The sequence below is a fragment of the Chiloscyllium punctatum genome, chromosome 32 (genome assembly GCF_047496795.1).
Source record: "Chiloscyllium punctatum isolate Juve2018m chromosome 32, sChiPun1.3, whole genome shotgun sequence".
In the NCBI taxonomy this organism is placed as follows: Eukaryota; Metazoa; Chordata; class Chondrichthyes; order Orectolobiformes; family Hemiscylliidae; genus Chiloscyllium; species Chiloscyllium punctatum.
Window position 1 is genome coordinate 42650038 of NC_092770.1, and position 23904 is coordinate 42673941.

A 23904-nucleotide genomic window follows, 5' to 3' on the forward strand; every position below is an offset into this window, starting at 1 on the left:
CGGGGCCCTGTACCATTTTCAGTACACTGGAGACCCTTTCTGTCATCACTACAGTTCAGGCTTCTGTGTACTCTCACTCATACTGAACTATTGTAACTGGGGCTCTCAGGCTTAGAGTACTTCTGAAAATTGACTTCATTAAGAATAATATATTTGCATTCAAGGGTCAGAAACAAATTTCATTCACTTTTATTCAGCATCAATTCCAACAATCTTTACATATTATTCTAATGGTGGCCTTTCTAGGGACAAGCAATAAATGCTGGACCAGCCAGCAACGGAACATCCCACTAGTGAATAAAAAAGTCTTCCACAGCTTATAAAATGATAATAATATAAAATAACCTGTACTAGCAAAAGTCAATCAACCATACAACCTTAGAGTCATAGAGATGTACAGCACAGAAACAGACCCTTCGGTCCAACCCGTCCATGTCGACTAGATATCCCAACCCAATCTAGTCCTACCTGCCAGCACCCGGCCCATACCCCTCCAAACCCTTCCTATTCATATACCCATCCAAATGTCTTTTAAACATTGCAATTGTACCTGCCTCCATCACTTCCTCTAGCAGCTCATTTCATACACGTACCACTCTCTTGGTGAAAGAGTTACCCCTTGGGTCTCTTTTATATCTTCCCCCCTCACCCCAAACCTATGCCCTCTAGTTCTGGATTCCCCCACCCCAGAGAAAGGACTTTGTCTATTTATCCTATCCATGCCCCTCATGATTTTGTAAACCTCTATAAGGTCACCCCTCAGCCTCCGATGCTCCAGGGAAAACAGCCCCAGCCTATTCAGCCTCCCCCTATAGCTCAAATCCTCCAACCCTGGCAACATCCTTGGAAATCTTTTCTGAACCTTTTCAAGTTTCACAACATCTTACCGATTGGAAGGAGACCAGAATTGCATGCAATATTCCAACAGTGGCCTAACCAATGTCCTGTACAGCCACACATGACCTCCTAACTCCTGTACACAATATTCTGACCAATAAAGGAAAGCATATCAAATGCCTTCTTCACTATCGTATCTACCTGCGACTCTACTTTCAAGGAGCTATGAACCTGCACTCTAAGGTCTCTTTGTTCAGCAACACTCCCTAGGACTTTATCATTAAGCGTATAAGTTCTGTTAAGATTTGTTTTCCCAAAATGCAGCATCTCGCACTTATCTGAATTAAACTCCATCTAACACTTCTGAGCCCATTGGCCTATCTGATCAAGATCCTGTTTTAATCTGAGGTAACCTTCTTCACTATCCACTACACCTCCAATTTTGGTATCATCTGCAAACTTACTAACTATACCTCTTAACCTTCATGATCATAAAAAGCAATTGCAGTCTGTGAAAGGACAACAGCCCTGGGCAGCATCTGTGAAAGTAGTTCACTATCATGTTTTCAAAGATAAATTTTCTTATACAGAAACCGTAGGAGAGAAATTGTTCAGCCAGTTGAATAACATATACCTACTGTGTGGGCTTGGAGACTTGACTTTGAAACTTTCCAAATTCTCCAGGGGCTGTCCATTCCTTACCAGTCTATGTTAAAAAAAGAGAAAGTTAGCTTGCTTGCAGGTATATTGCTTCAATGTAAATGGGATACTAGTGTATGCAATTCTTGTTTCATTAAAAATAAAATCTCATAGAACATAACCGCTCAGTACAGGCCCTTCGGCCCTCGATGTTGCGCTGACCTGTCGTACCAATCTGAAGCCCATCTAACCTACACTATTCCATGTACGTCCAAATGTTTGTCCAATGACGACTTAAATGTACTTAAAGTTAGTGAATCTACTACCATTGCAGGCAAAGCATTCCATACCCTTATTACTCTCTGAGTAAAGAAACTACCTCTGATATCTGTCCTATATCTATCAGCCCTCAATTTAAAGTGATGCCCCCTCGTACTTGCTGTCACCATACTTGGAAAAAGGCTCTCCCTGTTGACCCTATCTAACCCTCTGATTATCTTATCTGTCTCTATTAAGTCACCTCTCAACCTTCTTCTCTCTAACGAAAACAGCCTCAAGTCCCCTCAGCCTTTCCTCGTAAGACCTTCCCCCCATACCAGGCAACATCCTAGTAAATCTCCTCTGCGCGCTTTCCAAAGCTTCCACATCCTTCTTATAATGTGGTGACCAGAACTATACACAATACTTCAAGTGCAGCTGCATCAGAATTTTGTACAGCTGCAGCATAACCTCATGGTTCCGGAACTCGATCTCTCTATTAATAAAAGCTAAAACACTGTATGTTTTCTTTACAACCCTGTCAACCTGGGTGGCAACTTTCAAGGATCTGTGTACCTGGACACCGAGATCTCTCTGCTCATCTACACCACCAAGAATCTTACCATTAGTCCAGTACTTTGCATTCCGGGATACTCTTCACATAAAAGATAATAAAGACTGTCAGAATTTCTTGAATTTCAATCATGAACTGCACAGCTTGGATAATTTAGGTGCATATGGGAGGTCAAATCAACGTATAACAGTCCAGTTTGCTGATGGGAGGATCTCATTAGATCTTCCTGGTTGTATTTAATAAAAAGTGCTTTGCTTGCAATATTGGTTTTAGCAGTGAATTTATCAGATGTTGCCCAACTCCTTTGCTTTCCCTTCCAGCTCTAACATTGGGCTAAAAAATAAAGTAACAACATACAACTGTTGTCTTCATTTACTGTGAATAAATGTTAGATACTGCCCAGAATAACAGTTCTTTTCCATTATCTCTCATCCTTCTGCTCAGATCTTCCATGAACTCTTAGCACCACTTGTGACTCCCACAATGCAAGATGGATACCAATACATCCGATTCACCACCAATAAAGTAATAGAGAATGTTAATGAACTGGAAGTTTACTATCTGGATTTTAAGGTATACTTGACAAAGTGCCGTACAAAGGATCATGTAATGAAATGAAGAGATATGGAATTGGAGGGTCAGCATTAACTTGGATTAAAAAAAAAACTAAGGGCAGATCAGATCAAGCATGAGTATCATTTTCACTGCATAAAGGTAGATAATGGTGTTCCTAATGTCGTCGTTGTGGTTAGTCTGCACTAATGTGTGCATGAGAGTGAAAGAATTTTCCCTTTATGCTGGCATTTGTGTTTTATAAGAAATATGATTTCTTTTGCAAAGGAATTATTCTGTAATTATTTTACTACATTGTAGTTTTCTCACAATGTTTTTATCACAGTGAACACACTGACATTATTTTGTGAAAAAAATAAACAAAGTGTTTATCATCTCCAGTGCTGTTGACAGAATAAACCATGTCGTGATGCTGCTCTCTGATACTATTTATCAACACATCACTAGGATTTCTGGCTGTAAAATGCACAGACTATTAAGGAACCAATATGATTAAAATGATACAGCTCAATTTCTTTCTGCAGGTAGGGTGAAACAAACGTTTAATGTGGGCAGGCTTTGGAAAACAGTGATATTGTACCTTTCCAACTTTCGCCAGAAGTGTGAGATTTGAAGGACTCTCATCTGTACTCAGCCAGAATTCGGAATTATCATCAGAGGCCACTGCAAACTGGAATTCACCTAAAGATAGCAAGATAGTTAATTACTTTTCTGGAAACATCAACTGACCCTAGATTGGTTCCCCACCAATCTTAAAAACATTCATGCTGGGCGAACACTTCTGGGCAAAATCAATTTCAGCACATTGATCTCTGAAGGTTACAGGACAGACCAAGAGAGCAGTTAATAAAACATAAATGATCCAAGGCTTTATAAGATGGTGCATAGATTACAAAAGTAAAGAAGGTATGATAAACATTTGTGCCACACAAGTACCTGGCAACAACTGTCTCCAACAACAGAGAATCTAACCATTTTCCCTTAATGTTTAACAGCTTTACCATCACTAAATCCCTTCACTATTGACACTCAGGAGGTTACTACTGACTAGAAACTGAGCTGGACCAGCCATATAAATAATGGAGCTACATGAGAAAGTCAGAGGCCAAACTTTCTGTGGTGAGTAATTCACTTCCTTACACCTTAAGGCCCAACCAGTGTCTACACAGCAGGAATGTGATAGAGTATTCTGATCTTGCCTGGATGAGTGCGGCTCCAACAATATTCAAGAGGCTGGATGGGCTTGACAAATGGATCATTTGATTGGTACAACATTCATCACTATCAGGCGAAGGTGAGGACTGCAAATTCTGGAGATTAGAGTTGAGAGGGATGAAGGGCTTTTGCCTGAAACGTCAATTCTCCTGCTCCTTGGATGCTGTCTGACCTGCTGTGCTTTTCCAGCACTGCACTCTTGACACATTCATCACCATCAGTGTCAGCATGCACTCCCTCCACTATCAAGACACAGTGGCAGCTTCGTGGACTTTCTATGAGCTGCACCGCAGTAAGCACCCAAGGATCCTTTGATAGCACTTCCCAAATTCTTTGACCTAGAAGGTCAAGGGCAGCAGATGTATGGAAACGCCCCCGCCTGTTAATGTGCAGAACTACAGTGAAAAGATAGGGGAGCGGTTCTATGTTAATTGCTCTTGCACTGAGAATGGATATGACAAGGCCACATGGCCTCCATCTCCTGTGCTGTAACCATTCTTGGACTCCCTAGCACCTCAGTAAATTAGTCACTATTTATGAATGGGCATTGAACTTGGTAAGTGTGTTTTAGTGAAAACAGAAAATTATTGCAATTAATCAAATTCTATCCTTACCTCACACCCACACAGAGGGCAGAATGTAATTATTACAACTGGATGCATTGGCAGGAGAACTGATAGATGTTCTTGCCTTTGGCCATCAGGCACTTAAACATGCAGCATTAGTTGCCCTATTGATCAAGGAGCCCCAGCAATGCCAAAGCCACCATTACGACAGCTGCTGGTCAGTCAATGGGAAGATGCTCTACGTGGATGTCAGTGTTCCTGGGAGCAGTGCCAGCTTCTGATAATGCCCTGATCAGAGACCTGGATCAAGAGGGGCCCCACGTCTTAGGTGTTTGTGGGCAGGTTGAAGGTTGCAGGATGGGAATCATGGGTCAAGAGAGGGAGTTGGCAGCAAGGACAGTGAGACAGTGTCGCGTACCACCACCCATAGCCACCTACCCCATCCTTCACCTGCTTCTCAGTGCTGGACTCCTTGATCAATTCTGTGTATCATTGTGTGATATTAAAGAGTTAACTTGCTCTGCTGACCTGCAGGAAACTGGATGCCCCAAGACTAGGGTGGGATGCCTCTGACTTACAGAAATTACATTATCACCTCCTATTATTCAGAGCCATTTACATGCCCATTTCCTTGCCATTTAGAAGCCATTTACATTGTCATCTCCTACTATTTACATTTTCATCTCCTATTCAGAAAACAATAAGAACATTACAGTTGGAAGATGACTATGCCCCTCTAGTTACAAAAAAACGATCTGCAACAGATTTGACCATTGAGGGATGATTTGCATCACATTGTTTCTGGGGGTGGGGTGGTCACTGCATTGTGTCTTGAGTGGCATGTGACTGGGGGAATGGCTGGGAGTTGTCTTGTGGGCATTACTAACTGTGATTTAAAGATTTTGTATAAAAGAAGGACTGTTTCCTGTGTTTGGAGAGAGCTTTGACACAACTCTGCAAGCCCTGCGAGGTGTGTGTTAAAGTTCCTCCAGAAAGTTTGTACTGTGTTGTGCTTAATAAAATTTGGTTGCTTGTCCACGGAAGTTGGCATGTTGCAGTTGAATCAAGTGTGTAAGGATCTCAGAAAATAAAGAACTTCACATTTGCTTGAGCGATTTGCCAACCCTTTCACAGGAAGCAATCTCATGGGATGTGTATTTCAAGCTATCCACAAGGTGACCCTCCTACCTTCCATTGGAATACCAATGACAGCGGCCTTTCCTTGGGCATGACCTGTTCATTTATTGGCCTGAAGTATCATCAGTGCAGGGAGGCTGTCTGTGTGCCTTCCTACTCTGGACCAAACTGGGTGGGGTAGGAAGGCACTGGAGTTCTGACGTTGAATACCCTTCAAATTAATTGCCCCTCATATCCAAACCTGGCATAATGAGGGGTATTGAATTCTAGCCATAAACATACACTCACAGCACTAGGTCATTCTCTTGTGGTCAAGCACACCTCCGTAATCCCTCTGACTGATTTTGCAGAGAACAGAGGCCACACTTTCATTTAGCAATGAAGCTGAAAATTGCTCAGACATTAATTTCCATCTGCCACCCTGACCCCATACCAGTTTCATTTGGCTTTTTTTACACGTTGATAAGATCTTCTGTTGGGTTCAATTCCCGCCTCAGGCGACTGACTGTGTGGAGTTTGCACATTCTCCCCGTGTCTGCGTGGGTTTCCTCCGGGTGCTCCGGTTTCCTCCCACACTCCAAAGATGTGCAGGTCAGGTGAATTGGCCATGCTAAATTGCTCATAGTGTTAGGTAAGGGGTAAATGTAGGGGTATGGGTGGGTTGCGCTTCGGCGGGGCGGTGTGGACTTGTTGGGCCGAAGGGCCTGTTTCCACACTGTAAGTAGTCTGAAGTTGAGATGCCCTTTGCGAAGGCCAGAAGAAAACTGGATTGCCCCTGCCTCACACACAACCTTTGTGTGTTGGTGTTGGCTTTGGAAGGAGTTTTCAAAAAAACGCATCTCCTTGTAGGGTCTGTGACCACTTGGAGAATGCTGCCAAGAGATTGGAATATTCAGGAAAAAAGGGTAAAATAATCCTACAGTTTTAAGTGCCACTATTAGATACTGTAAAATAGTGTAGATGAGTTTTCAAAGCAGGGATTCATCAGAGGGCTCTGTTCTGCAAAGATAAGTTAAACACTATCTATCAATATTACAAATGGATTACAGTATAATTTTCATTGAAGGAAGTGCCATAGTGCATTCAAGAATATGGAAGAATGTGTTGATAAGCTCTAACCATGTTTGGTACAAGGAATTAAATATACAGACTACATACTCTGGTTGTAAAGTAAATCAGTTCTGGTTGCCCTGTTAAATGAAGGAGACGGTTGAGAAAAGATTTATCAGGATGTTGCTGGAAATCAAGCATTTGAGATATAAAAATAGCCTGGAAAGACTGGGCCTTTCTTCACTGGAGTGTAGGAGGCTGAAGGGTGACTTTATTGAGGGTTATAAAATCATGAGGGATATAGATAAGGTAAATGACAAGGATCTTTTCCCCAGGGTGAGGGAGTTCAAAACTAGGGAACACATGTTTTAAGGTGAGAGGAGAAAGATTTAAAAATGACATGAGCAGCACCTTTTTTTACATAGAGTTTGGTTCGTGGAATGAACTGCCAGAGGAAGGGCTGGATGCAGGTACAATTACAATATTTAAAAGACATTTGGATAAATTCATGAATAGGAAGGGTTTGAAAGGATATGGACCAAATATATTGAAGAGGGTAGTTCAGTTGACATAGTTTACATGGACTTCAGTAAGGCCATTGACAAGGTCCCAAATGGAAAGTTGGTCTAATGGGACTACTTTATTTTGGCAACACGGTCAGCATGGACCGAAGGCTCTGTTTCCATGCTGTATGACATTGTGACTCTATATAACTTTCCCAGCTCCTTTCATTCATTTGACTGACATTCTGTTCTTTCAGTTTCAGGTTGTAGGAAATAAAATAATATTACGGCTTGACCGAGATGCAAACTTTACAGGGCTGTTCACACAATGGTTCAAGTGAGTGACTGTCAGCTTTATGAGACTATAATGAGAGTATCTAATGCATACTGGGTGAGTGACTGTGATGGATACTTGGAATCAGGGAGGGGAATGAATCATTTGATATGGCATAGTGGGAGAATGGGTAAACCTGAGAGGACAGGGAGATGATAAAGGTAAATAGAGTATGGGGAAAACTGAACAGATATGAAATGGCCTGGCAGATTCATGGGTAATGAAAATGGCATGAGAGCTCTGACAGGGGCTTGACTTGGGTGGAGGCTCTGAGCTGGAATAGGTGTGGCATGGAGATCCGAATTGGCATGGGATGACATGACAGACCTGAGCAGGAATGGAGTGGTGTGGGTTGCTGGGTGAGGTTTAGGGAGCCTTTTGATAATGTTAAGAGCTGGGCTTCTCTGTTGGAGAACAGAAATGGACTTCTGACAGCGTGCCTCCGAATGCATCTTCCAGTCACACTCCAACATCATTCCCAGACTGCACTGCAAATTTGAAATCTGTAAAAGAATATTGAAGTTCCAACCAAAGTCATGCACTGGTCAGGTGTGCAGGTTGGAAGTTGCAAAAATAGACATTTCCCTGAAAAATCTGAGCTCAGATCTCTGATTACACCAAGCAGTATGACTGTCATACGAATATTATGGTCTGTAGTCTCAATATTACAACAAAAAGTGCACAGAGTCCTTGCTGAAGCACATTTTTTTTTAGTGTAGTTTATTTCTTTTTTTCTCTCTCAGGGTTCTTCACTGTTACTTAGTTAAATCCTGGACCTCTGTAGGTTTCCCTATGTTGCATGGACCACAGAAGTTCATGAAGATAATTCATCACCACTTTCTTCATGACAATTAGGGATAAGCAATAATGCAACAATGCCCACAACCTAGAAACACATTTTATAAACCCTGCTTAGATGGAAGTCAAAGAACTTCTGTCTAAGCCTCTGATTATGCCCACTTTCTGCTAATACTGAGCAAGTAGTGCAAAAATAATCCATCTCAGCTGCAAATATTTCCTTCCTCTTGCGATAGAGAAGTATCTAGTTCTCATTCCTCGGGCAGAGCAGTGACTGCAACTCTTTGTGTAATAAATCATAGACACTAACCTACATTCTATAATTGTGCAATAAAATACCTTGAAGCGCTAACGTAAAATGCCATGTATTTAATCTTCTTTTGCAAAAGGTGATCAGAACCAAGGTTATATTTTTCTAATGTTTGTCTTACTAAATTGAGTTTGTTACTGGAGTGTCATCTTAAATCAATTGACATTTGTGAACTAACCAATTCTATATTCAGACCCTATTTTGAGCATCTAACTTGGGCTAACATTTCAGTGCAGTATTAAGGTGGGGGCTACATTGGAGGAAGTGTCATTTTTTGGAAGATATGTTAAATCAAATACAGACTAGTCACTTATTATTTTATTGTTTTTGGAACCACGTTGGTATAAGGTTGTTGCTTTGTAAGAAGAAACCGCAAATGGGAACTCCTGGTCATCTGTTGGTTTGAGATCCAATTCAGACATGATAAGGTACTATGTTAGCTCTTTCTTCCTTTAAGCACCTATAGATAGAAAAGAATGAAGCACGTTTTGAGAGGGGAGATATTCTTTTCTGCTGTATCAGGAAGGAAAATGCTTTAATACTTTAATCATTGTCAGTATGAAACAATCTAGCAAGAGAAATTGTATCAATTATGAGAGGATTAATGTCAGTCAATGCATTAACTTCAGTCGCTTCCAAAATGTCACTGAGTAGAAAGACCAACATTCAGTGAACTACTGGCACATTTTGTAGACTCAGCTGCAAACAAACATGTCAAGACTGCTCAAAATTATTTAACATTTGACTGTAGAGATACCAGAGACAGGAGCTCGTACAGATCAGTCAAGGATTAACTGAGGGGATTATTGACTGTTCCTGAATATATATGGGAGTGCTCACTTTAATCATTTCAGGGATCTTTGTTTTTTTTGTGTGTGGCATGGAAGCAGCAGACTGTTAGCAATTTAGTTAAGTGAAGGATTAAAAGAAGCACTTTGTATTATCTCACTACCTTTCATGCAATGAATTACTTTCCTTTTGAAGTGCAGTGCCTCTTCGTATACAGACAAACACAGCAATGATTCTTTGCCAGCAATGTCTCTCAAAGAACTGCCTGTTTAAGAGATGTCTCTATAAATCAACATGGTCACAAAGGTTATAATGAAGACGCCTGAACAAAATATTTTTGACAATAGTACTCGCCCTTAATTAGCTGGAAATAATTTTATGTTAATTGACATTTCCCTTCTATGGTTTGCCATTCTGCACCTTAAATTATATTGCTCATAATAACAGGGGAAACCATCTGTTTGGGAGCATGAAATCTTCCGTTCTTTCAGCTTAAGAGTTAAACAGAGGTTTTAGTATCATGTTGTTTTGTCTCACTCTAATTTCAATTCAGACTGACTTATAACAGATTAACCCAATGATTAAAGGATTGCTTACTGGTAAACCACTAAATAAGTTAAACAATTTAAAAGGATTATACTTAGAACATATTCACGAATCATGTACACTTTTGATTTCAATGCAGGACCAAAAGGATAAAAATAATAAAACTTCATTTGAAGTCAGACATGTGCGTGAGATACTGGAAACTCAAATATTCTTATTAGCACATGTTTATGCATAAAAATAGAAAGATTCCCTTGCCCTTGAAGTTGATGTTGTTCATTTTCTCCTCTCCAGTCATGTTATTACCTGAATATATCCTGATCAACCAAATAAGGATACGACGTTGGCTGCAATTTCTCAACAGCATCTCACGAAACAAGTATACTTGCTGAAAGTCAAGTCCTGCATGGGAGACTCACTAGAGGTTTCTGTGTTTGCTTCTCTCTCACTCCACCTTCCCACAACTGCTCTGGTTCCAAGCAACACTTGCCTTACAGGTTAGAAGATTTCAATACCTACAAGTTAAGAGCTTTGTGTTGTTGTGACACTCAGAATGGACACACAAAGTTACCGCAAGCAGACTATCTTACAGCAGGGTGTTCTTGCTGCATCGTTAATGTGACAGTTAAGAAGCACAATATTACAGAAGCAAAGAACTGTTATGGTGCCTGGATTAAAGGTAGAACAAACTGGTCCGCCTGCTTTCTTTCATTTAAAAGCAATTCACGTCTTGTCCCTTGCAAGTGCCACAGCAGTTCACATATAATGTTCAATTAATGCTGAATTCAGGAAATGAGTTGTTATGACGATGATGATAAGTTGACAAGTAACAAAGCTAGAAAGAGAAACTGACTCACCATCTGCATAGGGATGGATATAGCCGAATATTCTGAGTCCATAGTTGGTCCAGCTTGGTGCCACCGCCAACTTCTTGACCACAGTCCGTGTCTATAACAATATCATTAAATTCAGTGAGATCAGGAACCAAATCAAACTCATTTTAATTTCTTCCCATTTACAACTGTAGAAGATTAGTCCTCTTTTGGTGTTTACAAGAATGCAATATTAATCAGGTAAAGTGGTCTGTGTCAGTCAGTATTGCCAGCATAGTACTTGTCAAATGACAGCTAGATCCATACTGCACTAAATACTTCCACATTTCTCTATGTACTGAAAGGACAATAACTATGAATTCAATCAATCTTGACTTAATTTCCTCAATTGTCAACCTAGAATTAATACAGGCAAGCAATTCAAGGCAAGAAAAAAGTGTTTGCATTTCCAAGGGATTAGTATTTTCCTCACCACCCCAAACAAACACCTATTTAGACGGCTTTGATGTTCAGTTTGTTAATTTTTCTTGCTTTATTCTTTTTCACCCACACTCTTGGTTACATAGGAAGAGAGGCCACTCAATCAAGTGACTGTCGCAGATTCAGTTCAGATCTTCAAAGGAATAGTGGATCAAACCTGAAGCAAAGAAAATTGCAAAACTACTAGGAAATTGTGGTGGAAATGGAAGAGGAATGTTGTTCTTCCAGAGAGCTGGCAGGGACAAGGTGTGCCGAATGGTCATCTTCAGTGCTGTAATTATTCTATCATTCTGCAAAGTGAAATTTTCCTATCTTTAGCATGAAAATTGAAATCAGGTATCAGAAATCAAATCTCGTACAATAGGTAATAAATGCCTGGAATATGTGCCAGACCAAACTGTAGAGATGCATACTTTGGAATTGCTTAAAAAGTCAGATACAAAACTTTGGTAAGTTTTAGCAATGCTTTGAATGAACAAATAATCTTTTCACCACTATGAATTAACTTCTTTATTGAAATGTTATGCTACTTCATAAAGTTTATACTGTCAGATAAAGAAAGGTTTAGCAGCAAGCTTTGTTGTTTATGTGGCATAATATTCTTTCTAGGATCAAGGGTGGCCGGGTGGCTTAGTAGCTAGCACTGCTACCTCATAGCACCAGGGTCCTAGGTTTGATTCCACCCTCAAGCAATTTTCTGCATGGATTTTGTATGTTCTTTCTGTGTCTGTATGGGTTTCTGCTGGGTCCTCCAGTTTCCTCCCACAGTCCAATGGGCAGGTTAGGTGGATTGATCATATTAAATTGCCTGTAGTGTGCAGGCTTGGTGAATTAGCTGTGGGAAATTCAGGGTTGTAGGGAAAGGGTCTGGGTGGGATGCTCTTTGGAGTAGGCTGGTGTGGACTTGCTTGGCCATATGGCCTGTTTCTAGAAACCATAGGGATTCTATCTCGCGGTTCAGAATATGCTGGAGTGTATTATAATATGGTGTTGTGAACTATATTTACACACAGAAGGAACATGACTCCACAAACATTACTTGGGCTGCAGTTCCTCAAGCTGACCACACTCTGAATGGAGTGGTCAAAAGGTGGGAGGGCTAACTCCAGAGAGGATACCTGCACCCTGATCCCACATCGGAAAAGAATTGCCAGAAATGAATTTAGGGTTGAATCCCAGAAACAGTATAGCGGTGATTAGGCTGTTGATCAAGAACATTGCTTTGACCTGGAGAAGTTGCTCCATCATTTATGTTGTTGGGCTGCATTCATCCAAGCAAATGGGAAGTTGTTGGATATTGATATAATCCTTACCTGCATAAAAGCTTTTTATCTGACAATATTGCATTGATACAAAATGACTTCAGTATCCTTTGATGTAACATGGTGATTCTGAAAATGTTTCTTATCCTTACAAGTGATTCAAGACCACTGGTTCGAGATTTAAGACGTTACTGGTATCAACAAAGTGTCAAAAGGGAAGTTGCAGCAAACAACAAATAATTTGAAAGGATTCCAATAATTCCATCTGACTGCAAATACAATTATTGCTCCCAACATTTTCATACTGGCTTAGGTACAGTAGATACTCACATGTGGAAAGAGAGGGAAATGAATATTTTTCCTGAGCTGATCAACAGAACCGCCACACCAGTCTTCAAATATGTGCAAATTTGCTTGTCCCATGAACTGCATAAAAGAGACAAATTAAATGTACTGATTAGTGCAAAGTAGAATGTTTCTATGTTCTTATTAACTTGATCTAAGTAGTATACATTCAGGAGAGCCATTCAGATACCGAAGGGGCCTGAAAATTGGATAGTCTTGAACATCAATCCTGAGAGAACATCATAGAGTCAAACAGCAACCACTTTTAAAAGAAGGCAAATTGGAAATGGGGCAGTCAATTATAGGGGTTTTGTGGTGACAAGGGAAGAGATGGTCAGAATTTTTAGTTGATCGTTTAAGACCTGCGTGATCATTTAGCTGGGGATTTGGAAAGCAAGTTAGCTGAATAGATCTTTATGAAGTAATTTTTGATAGCATGTGGTGCAGCTTGTGGATGAGATGTGCTTAGAGGGGGCGGGACCAGTGATTGAGAGAAAGCAAATAAAGTCAGAGCTGCTGGGTTAGAATGGGAAATAATATCTATTAACAGGAACCTAGCCTATGCAATGGTCTTGGGTGGCATGGTGGCTCAGTGGTTAGCACTGCTGCCTCACAGCACCAGGGACCCACGTTCAATTCCAGCTTCGGGTAACTCTGTGTGGAGTGTGCAGTTTAGATTAGATTAGATTACTTACAGTGTGGAAACAGGCCCTTCAGCCCAACAAGTCCACACCGCCCCGCCGAAGCACAACCCACCCATACCCCTACATCTACCCCTTACCTAACACTACGGGTAATTTAGCATGGCCAATTCATCTGACCTGCACATCTTTGGACTGTGGGAGGAAACCGGAGCACCCAGAGGAAACCCACGCAGACACGGGGAGAACGTGCAAACTCCACACAGTCAGTCGCCTGAGGCGGGAAATGAACCCGGGTCTCTGGCGCTGTGAGGCAGCAGTGCTAACCACTGAGCCACCATGCCACCCAAGACCATTGCATAGGCTAGGTTCCTGGTAATAGATATTATTTCCCATTCTAACCCAGCAGCTCTGACTTTATTTGCTTTCTCTCAATCACTGGTCCCGCCCCCTCCAAGCACATCTCATCCACAAGATTGACCATGCTAGATTGCCTATAGTGTCCAGGGATATGCAGGCTAAGTGAGTTAGCTATTATAAGGATGGGGTAGGTCTGGGAGGGATGCTCTTCAGAGGGTTGGTGTGAATGTGATGGGCCTGCTTCCACACTGTAGGGATTCTATGTTTCTTGATTTTTCATATAAAGGTACTCATGAACAGCTCTACTGCTCACATTGAGCATCCTGGAAAATCCCAAAAAATATAAACAGATTTCCAATACCTGTTAGTGAACAAAACATTGCTTATCAATATGCAGAACAAAATAACTCAATGAATTTATACCTATGATCTGTCTTGCAAAGTATTCTTCAACTCAGTGGAGTCATCAGAAAGGAGAAAGTGAAAACTACAGACGCTGGAGTTCAGAGTCAAAAAGTGCATTGTTGGAAAAGCACAGCAGGTCAGGCAGCAGCCGAGGAGCAGGTGAGCTGACATTTCGAGCATAAGCTCTTTGGTAGATGTAAATCTAGATCTTGGGATTTCTTTTTCTTTCATTCTATGGGATGTGGGTGCCGCTGGCTGGCCAGCATTTATTGCCCGTCCCTAGTTGCACTTGAGAAGCTGGTGGTGAGCTGCCTTCTTGCATGGCTGCAGTCCACCTGCTGTGGGTTGACCCACAATGCTGTGAGGGAGAGAATTCCAGGATTTTGACCCAGCAACAGTGAAGGAACGGCGATATATTTCCAAGTCAGGATGGTGAGCGGCTTGGAGGGGAACTTCAAAGTCGTGATGCTCCCATATATTTGCTGCCCTTGTCCTTCCAGATGGAAACAGTCATAGGTTTGGAAGGTGCTGTGTGAGGATCTTTGGTGAATTTTTAGATAGTACACACTGCTGCTACTGAGCGCCAGTGGTGCAGGCAGTGCAGAGCCATTCATGTGGCCTGATTTGTCCTGAATGGTATCAAGCCTCTTGAGTGTTGTTGGGGCTGCACACGTCCAGGCAAATAGGCAGTATTCCATCACACTCCTGACTTGCTCCTTGTAGATGGTGGACCGGCTTTTGAGAGTCATAAGGAGAGTTATTCACTGCAGCATTCCTAGCCTCTGACCTGCTCTTGTAGCCACTGTGTTTATGTGGTGAATCCATTTGAGTTTCTGATCAATATAACTCTAAAGATGTTGATATTGGGGGATTCAGTGATGGTAACACCATTGAATGTCAAGGGGCAGTGGTTAGTTTGTCTCTTATTGGTGATGGTCAGAGCCTAGTATTTTTGCAGTGCGGAATGTTACGTGTCACTTGTCAGTGCAAGCCTGGATATTGCGCAGATCTTGTTGTATTTGGACACAGATTGCTTCAGCATCTGAGACGTCAAGAATGTTCCTGAACATTATGCAATCATCAGTGAACACCCCTACTTCTGACCTTATGATGGACGGAAGGTCATTGATGAAGCAGCTAAGGATGGTTGGGCCTAGGACACTATCCTGAGCAACTCCTACAGAGATGTCCTGGAGCTGAGACTACTAACCTCCAACAACCACAACCACCTTCCTATGTGTCAGGTATAACTCTAACCAGATAGAGTCATAGAGATGTACAGCATGGAAACAGACCCTTCGGTCCAACCCATCCATGCCAACCAGATATCCCAACCCAATCTAGTCCCACCTGCCAGCACTTGGCCCATATCTCTCCAAGCCCTTCCTATTCATATACCCATACAAATGCCTCTTAAATGCTGCAATTGTACCAGCCTCCACTACTTCCTCTGGCAGCTCATTCCATACACGTACCACCCTCTGTGTGAAAAAGTTGCCCTGTAGGTCTCTTTTATATCTTTCCCCTCTCATCCTAAACCTATGCCCTCTAGTTCTGGACTCCCTGACCCCAGGGAAAAGATTTTGCCTATTTATCCTATCCATGCCCTTCATACTTTTGTAAACTTCTATAAGGTCACCCCTCAGCCTCCGACGTTCCAGGGAAAACAGCACCAGCCTATTCAGCCTCTCCCGATAGCTCAAATCCTCCAACCCTGGCAACGTCCTTGTAAATCTTTTCTGAACCCTTTCAAATTTCACAACATCTTTCAGATAGGAAGGAGACCAGAACTGCATGCAAAATTCCAACAGTGGCCTAACCAATGTCCTGTACAGCTACAACATGATCTCCTAACTCCTGTGCTCAATACTCTGACCAATAAAGGAAAGCATACCAAATGCCTTCTTCACTATCGTATCTACCTGCGACTCCACTTTCAAGGAGCTATGAACCTGCACTCCAAGATCTCTTTGTTCAGCAAAACTCCCGAGGTCCAGACCATTAAGTGTATGAGTCCTGCTAAGATTTGCTTTCCCAAAATGCAGCACCTCACATTTATCTAAATTAAACTCCATCTGCCACTTCTCAGCCCATTGGCCCATCTGGTCAAGATCCTGTTGTGATCTGAGGTAGCCCTCTTTGCTGTCCACTTCACCTCCAATTTCAATGTTATCTGCAAACTTACCAACTGTACCTGTTATGCTCGCATCCAAATCATTTATGTAAATGACAAAAGGTGGAGGACCCAGCACCGATCCTTGTGGCACTCCACTAGTCACAGGCCTCCAGTCTGAAAAGCAACCCTCCACCACCACCCTCTGTCTTCTGCCTTTGAGCCAGTTCTGCATCCAAATGGCTAGTTCTTCCTAAACACAGTGCTCCAGACATGGTCTCATCAATGCCCCTGCATTACTGAAGCATAACCTTCTTACTCTTGCATTCAACGCCTATCACAATAAACCGTCACATCATATTCGTTTACCTGATTGCTTGCTGTGGCTGCAGACTGACCTGCGATCGTGCACTAGGATACCCTGATCCCACCGCATCTCCGAGATCTGCACCCTCTCACCATTTAGATAGCGTGCTTTTCTTTTAAAAGACAAGATTCTCTCTGCTGAAGTGGACACGGAACGCCTGACATTTTTCAGTCCAATGCAGACGCTGGAGCTAAGAAATGGACAGCGCGAAAGAGAGCCAACGCCTGGCACAGCATGTGTCGGGAAACTTTAAGCTGGAAGATTGATGCAAAGTTGGATGCTCAACTGAATTACAACATTCACTCAATTGCTCTGGTAGAGGGTGAGGAGTGTTTCACCATGTACTGCCTTGCCTACCAGTTCATTCACTTGTTAACACTGAAGAACACACACACGCATGCAATCAGGACCAAAAAAAAAGATAAAACCTGTGCTTTTATAGCATCTCACACAAGCTCAGGGTGTTTCCAATGCACTTCATAGTCACCAAGTGCGACGCAGCAACTGTTATAAAGCAGGGAAATGCAGCAGCCAATTTGCACACAGCAAGCTCCCACACACACAGCGGTGTGATAACAGCCTGTCAAGGTATAAAGTGCAGCCTGAACATCAGGGAGGCCTTCAAAAGAGGACAAAGGGATATTCTTGCGGCTGCCCTAGACTGCAGCGGGTGCAAGCTTTTTGCTTTCCACCTGAGAGATGGTTTTGCTGACCTTGCAGCATTGCTTCAGCATTCTAGTGGGTCAGGTGTCTTGCTGCATGCAAGGGTGAATTTAGAAAGTTGGTTTGGCCGGTGGGGAGGGGGTTCAGGGCTAGCTCAGTTGGTTGGAGGGTTGGTTTATAGAGTTGAAAAGTGTGGAGCTAGAAAAGCGCAGCAGGCCAGGCAGCATCTGAGGAGCAGGAGAATCGACGTTTCAGGCATTAGCCCTTCTTCAGGAATCTGGTTGGTTTACAGAGCAACATCAACAGCATTTCAATTCCTGTCGCATCGGAAGTTACCATCGAGGTCCTGCCTTTTCAATCTCACCCCCTTCCCTGAGGCGTGGTGACCCTCAGGTTAAACCTACCACTGATCGTGTCTCTCTCTCTCAAAGGAGACAGCAGCCCTGAGATTCCTCTGGGACTATGGTGATTTACCTTTAGAAGGGGATGAGAGTCTTAATGAGCTGTTTATACATCTTCGGCATGTCCCCTCTCAGTCTCCTCTGCTCCAAGGAAACAACCCCATTCTATCCCATCTCTCCATCTGAAACTGGGGAAGCAAATAAAGGACTCCCCAGAACAAGTTAGTGTATGATCAGAACAAAAGCCCAAAAAGGCAAGTTTTTGCTTACTCTATATTTTAACAGCGATTTGAATTTTTTTAAAATATCAGATTCCAAAGTATACCTGCTACAATATTATTTTGTCTGGAAACCTAGCCAGGGATCAAAAGAAGGAAAAGGCATGTGGGGAAAAGATGGAAGATGGGGTGAAGAAATCTCAATTAACAAAGTATGGACATCAATCTATGAAAATACAGTCAATAATAAATTTGTGCAGAGGGTATCATTCCAAAGTTTCCAGGCAATGCAACGAATAACAAACAGAATAGTAACAGACCTCAGGTAAATACAGACTCATGAAATGGCCTGACAGATGCGATTTAATATGCTAATGTGAACAACATGGTGAAGCAGCATCATTTAAATCATCCTACTCTGATGACGTGGCAGGTGCAAGATCAGAAAGACCTGGGGCGTATGTGCAGACATCTTTAAAGGTGTCAGGACAAAAGTTAAAACAAAAGTTCTGAAAACATAATGTGGACACGCTTTTGTGAATTGAGGCACTGAACATAAAAACAAGGAAGCCATACTGAAGTTTTAAAAATCTGTGGTTCGGCCTCAGTTGAACTACAACAAACACAGCAAGAATGTCAAAGACCTGGAGAGGGTACAGGGGAGGGTTGCCAGGATTACACAAGCAATGAGGGGGTTAAGGAATCTGGATTGATTGGGAGAAGGCTGGGACTGTTCTCTTTAGAGAAGGTTAAGGGTAGACCTTATAGATGTGGTCAAAATTGAGGCTATACTGTTAAGATCTGGAATAGACCGAGTGAAAGGATATCAGATTCTGAAGATATTGGAGTTATGAGATCCCACAGGAATCTTTACGAGGCAACTTTGCATAAAGGTTGGGGTGTGGGAATAAATTGTACAGTTCTATCATACAACCATCACAAGTATGGAAGGTCAAATGGCTGAAAGACTAACTGATTCTATTCAAATAATGGAGTGTCCCACAGGTAGTCACAAAATGTTAAAAGAGAGCAATGGTTAACATTGAGCAGAGCCATTGATTACTATCCTCAACTAATGCTTCCAAAACTGACAATTCTCTCTTACATTAATATGCTTTATCCAACAAGTCTAGATTAGTGTTCAAAATTTAAAATTTGTCATCACTGTGAAACTTTTGTCATAACCACAGATCATAACTTTGAAATATTTATGGACATAGAAGTCAAAACATAAAACAGTACAGTACAGGAACAGGCCCTTCAGCCTGCCAAGTCTGTGCCACCTTGATGCCATTCTAAACTAATCCCATCTTCCTGCACGTGGTCCATATTCCTCTATTCTCTGACTGTTCACATGTCTGTCTAAATGCTTCCTAAACCTTTTTTTATGTATCTACTTCTACCACCTCCCCTGGCAGCATGTTCCCGGGACCCTACCACCCTTTGAGTAAAAAACTTTCCTCACACATCCCTTTTAAACTTTTCCTCTCTCACCTTAAACCTATGCCCTCTTGTATTTGGCATTTACATCCTGGGATAAAGACTCCTACAACCCACCCAATTCATGTCTCTCATAATTTTGTATACTTTTATCAGGTTACCTCTCGGTCAGTTACAGTCCAACAAATAATCCAAATTTGTCTAGCCTCTCCTTATAGCTAATATATTCCAATCCAGGCAACACCCTGGTTAAAACTCTTTTCCATCCTCTCCGAAGCCTCTACATCACTCTTATAGTGTGGCAAACAGAATTGCATACAATACTCTAAATGTGGCCTCACTGAAGTTTTATACAGCTGTACATGCCAATTTTATACTCAGTGCCCCAAACGATGAAGGCAAGCATGCTGCATGCCCTCTTTACCACAGCATCCACTTGTGTTGCCACTCTTGGGGAATTATGCATTTGCATTCCAAGAACACTTTGTGTATCAATGCTCCCAAGGGCCCTGCCATTTACTGTATACTTTCGTCTTGCATTTGACCTTGCAAAATGACCTTCTCTTTAAATTATCCTTCTTGTGACCAACTGAAGGGAATGGGTGAATAAAGAAGTTTATCCCTCCTCATCCAGCAGCTTAACCATTTGGGGTATCCAGCCAGAAATTGTAGCAAACTGGGGATCCTACTTTAGGCCTTCCCACATTGTTGACCATTGAAATGGGTGCCTGGGAATTTTGTGAACATTCTGAAATTCTGAAATTATGAAATTATTAGGGCGGCACGGTGGCACAGTGGTTAGCACTGCTGCCTCATAGCACCAGAGACCTGGGTTCAATTCCTGCCTCAGGCGACTGACTGTGTGGAGTTTGCACATTCTCCCCGTGTCTGCGTGGGTTTCCTCCGGGTGCTCCGGTTTCCTCCCACAGTCCAAAGATGTGCAGGTCAGGTGAATTGGCCATGCTAAATTGCCCGTAGTGTTAGGTAAGGGGTAGATGTAGGGTTATGTGTGGGTTGCGCTTCGGCGTGGCGGTGTGGACTTGTTGGGCCGAAGGGCCTGTTTCCACGCTGTAAGTAATCTAATCTAAAAAGAATCTTAACACAGAAGGAATATCTTCACCTAATCATGTGCCTATGAAGCAATATTTTTTAAACACTCCCTATTATCTCCTTAAATTTAAATACCTCACCGCAACTCTTCTTCAATGTTCAATTTTATTTCATTCTTTCTTGTTGTTGTTATGAAAGGTTTTGCATTTTCTGCTAAGTACTTCTAGATCTTTTGATTTATGTCTTAAAAGTTCCATCACACTCACACATTTTGGCCTTGTATGAGGTTTCACTCAATGGGATGGGAAAAGTGCTGCCTGCCAATGCACACTAGTTACAAAATAATCTATTTTACTTAGATATTCAAAACGTTTGAATGCTTTGGCTATTTACACCAGATTCTAGTACACTGAAATCTGTTAGAAGCTCATAGTATTGTCACTAATATCAACTGATTAATCCATAGCACATCAATGCCAGATTTCAATTTGAAAGAATGTTCAGAGCTCTGTATCAGAGGCAAGCAATCACAAGAAAAGTGGAAGATCTTAGAAAGGTCACCTCTGGCTGCTCCCATTTGGCTGTCTGCACAAGCTAGGACAAGATTACCTGGCTACATGATTTCAGTTCAGAGAGTGGGAGAGAAATTACAATTTTGGAAAAGGATAGAAAAAGTGCATTGACTGTTCATACATTTTGGAAGAATGACACCTTGGCAGCAACGTAAAGTGACTTATTCCTATCCTTTAATTAGAATAAATCTAGAAGAATGCCCTCGCACTATTTCAGCGCTCACAAACAAATTGCAGCTTTTCAATGCTTAACTTTTCCAAGAAACCTGGGCTGACCTCACAGTTTCCACTTCTTACATGTTTTATTATGGAGCTTCAACTGCCAGAACCTGTCATGAAATGCTTATTTAGTGTTGAATTATTCTACACACATTTTTGCATCATTCCACTTCCATCCATTGTAAATAACTTTACACTGACAAACAACAGTAATGGACCCCAGCTGAATTCTCTCACTCTGTGAAAACCCCAAGGGAATTATCAGCAAATCAGTGTACAACTTTTCAAAGAGCTAAATAAAAGAAAATTAACAAAATCAGCAACAGCCTTCGATGGCCAACAGCTATTCCCACCCCTTCACTTTTAGTTGAAGCACATAAACAGCATCATACTGAAATCTGACGAGTAGTAATTTCCAATACAGCTGCCAAGTATTCTCAGGCAGAGGCAGAGGCAATCTAGTTTTCAAAGCTTCACTGCATTAAATTTTGTTTTTCTTCAAAGATCATGTAATTTATACACTACATAGAACAAATATATTCAGTTAATATAGTGGGCATTCACACACCACTGAAATTAAGTGTAATTGTATAAAACTCTTGCACTTGCTATTTTCATCATCTGAACTATGTATCTGCTTCATAAATTCAATGAAAAGGACCAATTAAGTTGTATTATAATTTCAGATGCTATTTAAAATAGGTGTTGCATAGGATATATCCTTCATTAGCAGAAAGTTTTACAACTGAGTTTTGTTAACAGCTGCTTTGTTAACAACACTGAAACCGCTGGGCAAAACTAAATGGTGAAATAAATGCTTAAGTCAAATTGCTGAATCTTCTATACAACCATAATGCACAACTGTTATTCCTGGAAAATAAAGTTTGGTGAAAATTTTACTCAAATGTTGTGTTAGATCTTACAGGAGCTATACAGCAAGTTATTGCTTTAGCACAGCAGGAATGTTACAATAGCAGTAAAACTAAATTCTACTGTGCAGTTCAGCCCATTTCTGACACAGAGCCCAACAGCTGTTAGTTGAAGAGACAAGGGGGAAAATGAAACATTAACTCGTAATTCGATAGTGCTTTTCACCTTCTGGAAGACATGGGAATTCTTTCTAAAGCAGTTTATCACAGAATTGTTATGGTGCAGAGGCATCACTGTGTCTGCGTCAGCCCGCTGAGCATTTTGACTTATTGCCAATCTCCTGCCTTTCCCCGTACCCCTACACATTGTTTCTATTTAAATAATCATCAACTCCTCCCTTGAATGCCTCAATTATCAGTCATTTTCAAGCAGACTTCTAGACAGAGCATTCCCTACCCTAACTATTTGTTGTGTGAAAGATTTTCTAACCTCACATTTACTTCTTTTTCAAAACAATTTAAAGCTGTGTCCCCTGGTTCGTGATCATTTTACGGGAGGGAACAGTTTCTCAACTTCTATTCTGTCCAGGTCAGTCGTGATTTTGAAAACTTTTACCAAATTTTCTTCCATGCTTCTCCTCCCCAAGGCAAACAGTCCCAGCTTCTATAATCTATTCTTGTAATTGAAGCTTCTCATACCTGAATCATTTTTGTAAGCTGGTTCTGAACCCCGTCTAATAAAGTGGAGCACCCAAACCTGAACACAATACTCCAGCTAAGGTCTCGCTAGTGTTCTCTCGATATTCAGCAGAGCCATTTTGTTTTTGTACTCTATGTCTCTACTAAGGAAAGCTAGAATACTGTGTGCTTATTAACAATTCTCTCGTCCCGTACTGCCAATTTTAATGACTAATGCACAGAAACACCCAGGTCTCCGTGGTTTTATATTCCTTCTAGAATAGTATTCATTATTTTATACTATTTCTCCACATGCTTTATAAGAAAATGCATCATCTCAAACCAGTCTGCATTGACTTTTATCTGCCACCTGTCTACCTTCTCCATCAACTTGTTTATACCCTCTTGAAGATTGACACTATCCTTTTTTCAGGTTACAATGGTCCCAAGTCCCAAACAAGGTTTTAAACTGTCTTCCATACACCAAGTTCTAGTTCAATTCCGCATATAAGCAGAAGCAAAAGTCCCAATACCGATTCCTAGAGAACACAGCCCTTCATACAGCTCAAAGAATACCCATTAACCATCACTCTCTGTTTCCTATTCCTCACCAAATCTTTATGTATGTTACTACTGACCCTTTTACTCCATGAACTATAACTTTTTATGCAACAGTATTGGATGGTATGGCCCAAATACTTTCCAGAAGTCTGGAGTATTGTGTGCAGTTTTGGGCTCCAGATCTCAAGAAGGGTGTACTGGTCCTGGAGTGTGTCCAGAGGAGGTTCATGAGAATGGTCCCAGGAATGAAAAGCTTAACATATGAGGAATGTTTGAGGACTCTGGGTCTATATGTAAT

At 41.5% G+C, this 23904-nt stretch overlaps 1 protein-coding gene across 2 annotated transcripts in view; it reads right to left on the bottom strand.

Moving 5' to 3' along the window:
* The window catches only part of b4galnt3b (beta-1,4-N-acetyl-galactosaminyl transferase 3b), a 199931-nt gene that overhangs the window by 63869 nt on the left and 112158 nt on the right, over positions 1 to 23904 (bottom strand). For both annotated transcript variants that reach the window (XM_072552183.1, XM_072552184.1), the window contains 4 exons: positions 13035 to 13130; positions 10987 to 11077; positions 3462 to 3562; positions 1476 to 1543 (listed from right to left, as the gene is read on the bottom strand). In XM_072552183.1, coding sequence (XP_072408284.1) covers positions 1476 to 1543; positions 3462 to 3562; positions 10987 to 11077; positions 13035 to 13130 — 356 coding nt within the window. The remainder of the gene's footprint in view (positions 1 to 1475; positions 1544 to 3461; positions 3563 to 10986; positions 11078 to 13034; positions 13131 to 23904) is intronic.